Source organism: Setaria italica, chromosome II (genome assembly GCF_000263155.2).
Source record: "Setaria italica strain Yugu1 chromosome II, Setaria_italica_v2.0, whole genome shotgun sequence".
Lineage (NCBI taxonomy): Eukaryota > Viridiplantae > Streptophyta > Magnoliopsida > Poales > Poaceae > Setaria > Setaria italica.
Window position 1 is genome coordinate 38,746,019 of NC_028451.1, and position 4,589 is coordinate 38,750,607.

Here is a 4,589-nt window from a genome sequence, read left to right on the forward strand (position 1 = left end):
TCGGATTCCCTCCTTCCCTCGCTCTCTCCTCTCCAAGGAATCAAGCACCCAACCAGAACCAGGCAGGCAGGCAGCCATGGCCGTGGCCTGCGCGCCGCTCGCGGGCAGATGGGAGATCGGCGGCCCGGGGCTCCCGCTCGGGGGCCTGTTCACGGAGGCGGAGATGGCGGCGGCGGACCTGCTCGTGCAGCTCAGCGGTAGCGGCGGAGGGGACGACGGCGGGGCGGCGCCGGAGTCGCCGCGGTCGGTGAACACGTGCGCGGGCGCAGCGGCGTGGGCGGAGGAGGAGGAGCGGGAGCGGGAGGCGGTGCTCGGTCTCGAGCTCGACAGGAGGGCGAGGAAGAGGTACCGGCTGGTGTCGGAGCTCTACGACGCCACAAGGCCCGTGGCCGGCGCGGGCGCGGGCGCGGGCAGCGCCAGGAAGAGGAAGCGGGGTCACCGGACGGAGGCGGAGGCGGAGATGGCGATGAGGTACGGAGATCAGCGCTTTCTAGGCTTCTAGAGGTAGACCGGGAGATGGAGGAAGAGTAGAGGTAGACAGGGAGACGGTGGGAGATGGGAGGGAAGGGCTTTTGTGTAATTACAGAAGATTCGTAGGGTCTGTTTTGCAATGTCGGTCCTTTTGCTGCTTTTCAAAGTAGAAGTAGAAGAAGGGGGAGCAAGACAAGAAAAGTGAAGCTAGCTTGTACAGAAAGTTGGTAGTGCCGCTACTACGTTTTGAATTCGAATTTTGGATGTCAACTGGGCCACAGCAAAGATATTTATTCCCAGATCTTGAAATGAAGTCCCCCCCTACTTTTTGGTAGCTAGCATTGTGTCCATGCCCCAAATGCTTCCTCGGGATCTGTAGGCGGGGCGCTTCTGAAATTTTTTGAACCATTCGCCATCGCAGCCTCCCAGAACATTCCTGTCCAGGCCCACATGATTCCGCTCGCTGCAGCTGCCGAGCTGCGAACGCGAGGCTGAACCCCAGCTAACTTCGCTTGCAAGCATACGAGTTGGCCGACGTACACATGATGCTTTGAATACGAAGCGCAAGCAGGTCGAGCATGCAGGTGTGGGTGGGCGCTACGTTTCCGGCGACCGGTGAACGTTTCAAACGGCATTTTGCCGGCGGCTGTTTTCAACTTTGGAAGCAGATAAGAGCTCTCCGAACTCCGTAGACAGTAGAGATCAGATTATAAAATTATTTAGCATGAATCGGCAGGTTTGAATTGGCAACGATGCTTCGCACGCCGACATACTACTTGATCAAGTCGTGGTATACTGGTATATCCAGGCACTACGTTAGCTGCGGTAGTAATTTATTATGCGCACGAGCTGCTGTGTTGGCTTTTGTGACAAGGCTATAATGAGCGTCTGGGGAACACGAGTGAGCTCCATTATCATCAGCAGAAAATAAAAAACACCCAAGAAAATATATCATATCATCTGCAGCGGCATGTTCTTGGAAAAAACAAACATTTCTGTCCAAATCAAGCTTTAGTTTTCATTGCCCTAAAAAAGGCTTTAATTTTTTATAATACACGCTAATCTTGCTAAGGAACAGCATGGCGTAGGATCCAGCTTAATTTTATATATGATGGCTCCTTATTGTTCATTTAACAAACGCAAAGTTTTATATGATTCAAAAGGCTGGTGTGTAGCTCCTTTTGTTTTGGATGAAAATCCTCTCCCGTTTTAGGCTTATAAAGTGTGCCGGATCTGTTAAAAAAAAACTGTGGCAGATGGCTGCTGATGCAATGCACATGGACTAGGGCTTCGTCCCTAAAGAAGAAGAGGCTTTCTATGATTCACAGGAGATTGATTAGCTTGTTTTGACTTTTGAACGCATAACTCTCTTGCTACAACAGCTTCATGAGCTTTTTCTCATGCTAGAGTTAGCGCTTTGTCGGATTTAGTGACCAGCAGTCCACCAAGAGGGTGCTCAGGTGGTAGATTTGTAGGTGGGGGAGATCGTAAGACCAAGAACTCGAATGGTAACACAGGGACACAAGGTTTAGACAGGTTTAGGCCTCCGGAGAGTAATACCCTACGTCTTGTGTTCTAGTGGATTGTATCGTTGATCGCAGGTGCCAAAAGTTAATGTGCGTTAGGGAGAGTTGAGCTACCCTCGGGAGGTGTCCCTGGCCGCCTTATATAGGCTGACGATCTAGGGTTACAAGTCGGATATATAGGATCTAATCTTAGTCGGTTGTTACATGAAAAGCAAGGTGAGTCGGACTATAACAAGTATTCTGCGATATTCGGGCAGAATCCGTTTGCTCGGCCTCCAAGCTTGCGTTCCACGTATCTTCATGCTTTACCGTGCACGTCATGGTTGGGTGGAACCCACTTATCAGGCCGGCTAGTATCTTGATCGGTGGGACCCGTGGGTACCCTTATCCTCACGTTTAATTAGCACAACTGTTCTAATTCCAGTCTGTACCCTGATCGACTTCTAATAAGTACGCAAATCCCAACATAATATCCCGTTATCCCTTGATCTTGTATCTACGCATGTTCTTTCTTTTGGTTTACTGTCTGAATCTGGTCCACATCTATATATGAGATGGCTGGGCATTCTCCTCCCCTTTCATTCTCAAGTTCTTGGGATTGCGAATCGAGCTTTACTGTAGTCACTGTCGAGGGGTTCGATGGCTACGTCGTCAACCTCTAGAAAATGATGCTTCGTCGTAGTTACAACGTTGGATATAGGACTTGGAATCAGCTAACAAATTTGGTACAGCTCCATATATCAGTAGATATTAATTTGTCCAAGGAGAAGCCGGCTGATTCTGTGTCGACCACGCATTTTCTACCGTCTGCGCGTTCTCGTGGCACAACCACAGAATCAAGGCGCTTTACTGGCGGAGATCGTCTTGCAGTCTACTCATTAATTTGTATGATCTGCTCAAATTAAAGCATCCTAGCCTGTATATATGACTTGAAGCTTGTCATTTGGTATGGCATGCTGATGCGTGTCTAGCACCTTTGTAAAGTGAGGAAAATGCTGTCAGTGATGGTGTTGTGCACGGTGGAGTCCTTCACCTAATATCCCCTAATTGCCAACCATTTTAGGTCTAAAGGACGTCAGGAAATGGCAGTTCATACCGAAAGTCGTTCACGCGGATTGGGGGATTTTCAGATGTGGAAACCAGCAGCTTTTTTGTGATGTATATGAGTGGAGGAATTTGATGGCCTATAGGGACGTTCAGTTCGGCAAGTTAATCCATTCTTGGCAATAAGACACGTAGGAACTCCATAAAACACAAAAGATGTCATCCTTAACTCCGTCCTCAAAAGTGGCAGCAACACGGGAGGAACTCGGAACTGAAAAGTCAAAGGAAGACGATGACAGTGACGGATACAAAGGCTGTAGCAGCTAATAAAAGTTTTTTTAGATACAGCTAATAAAAGTTGTTGTTCATCGTGATTGCGAAGGGAAAAAATATTTCTAGAGGTATGAAATAAGCACTTTCCAACCTTTGGAATTAACTGTAAGCAATGATGAAAGGTTAAGCAATTCTTGCAAGCATACACTCGCATGACGCGTGACATGTGGCTTCTTCTTGGAAACATTGTCTGTACGCAAGTAAACGTACGTTTCCGGTCCAATTCCACATTTCTTAGACGAATTCCATGTCAAATTTCAGCCCACAATCAAACAGCGCTTTTCAGCGTGAATGTCGCAAAGCTTAATCTTCCATTATATGCACCACTAATCGAAGTTAGCATAGTAATTAACGCTGAAGTGATTTAAAGCTTTGCTCCAGCCAAACTGATGATCACTGGACATATTGAAGAGCCGCAATTACAGGAGAACAATGCCCGCGGTTAAGACGATGGGATTGGCTGATCTAGCTCCACACAGATAGTACTGGCATTACTGGAAAACTGAGCATTGGTCCTAGCTCTTAGTACCGATTGGTTTTTAACTTGGTAGTAATACTCACATTAGTACCGGGTATCGGATCTAAAAGCTAGTTCCCTAGATCCCCCTGTGACCCGTTTTAGTACCCGTTGTGGGCTCCAACTGGTATTAAAGGTCACCCATTAGTACCGGATGGAGCTTTCACCCGGTACTAATGTGCCTAAGGGCGTTTAGTACCGGGTAGAGATTCCACCCGGTACTAATGGATGACCTTTAGTACCGGTTGGGAACCGGTACTAACTTCCCTCCTATCATGCATCTTCCTCCTCCTGCCCGAGCAATTTTCTCAAACTCGACTTCATCCATTCATGGCGAAATAGGGGATGTGCTATTGGATTTTTGACCATTTCGTGGAGATTTCACTCATTCAAGTATTCTAAAGGTTAGAAACTTCATCCTCCCTTGATAAATGGTTAGTATACTAAGTTTTATGCTTTAGAGCTAGAGTAATTTGTGATTTTTAGAATAGGTGCAATGGAGAAATTTTTCATTAATATGCATCTATTATTTAAAGATCATATTTGTGATTTTTACAATAAGCTACAATTGGATGCTATGTTTCGTATATGTCAAAAAAATTGATATGAGGTTAGAGGAATAATTTCATAGTTTAGTCCTTTACAAATATGAGCTAAATAAATTATGGAAAAAAAATATAATTTGTTCATATTTTAGT

General features: G+C 46.5%; 1 protein-coding gene across 1 annotated transcript; it reads left to right on the forward strand.

The window, feature by feature from the left end:
• The first annotated feature begins 6 nt into the window (after positions 1–6).
• Positions 7–751, forward strand: LOC101753589. The gene has a single exon (XM_004957449.2). It carries the CDS (start codon positions 77–79, stop codon positions 500–502), a length of 426 nt encoding a protein of 141 aa, XP_004957506.1. The 5' UTR covers positions 7–76; the 3' UTR covers positions 503–751.
• Positions 752–4,589: the final 3,838 nt, after the last annotated feature.

Coding starts and splice junctions, on each gene's coding strand:
- LOC101753589 (XM_004957449.2), top strand. CDS start 77: ATGGCCGTGGCCTGCGCGCCGCTCGCGGGCAGATGGGAGATCGGCGGC.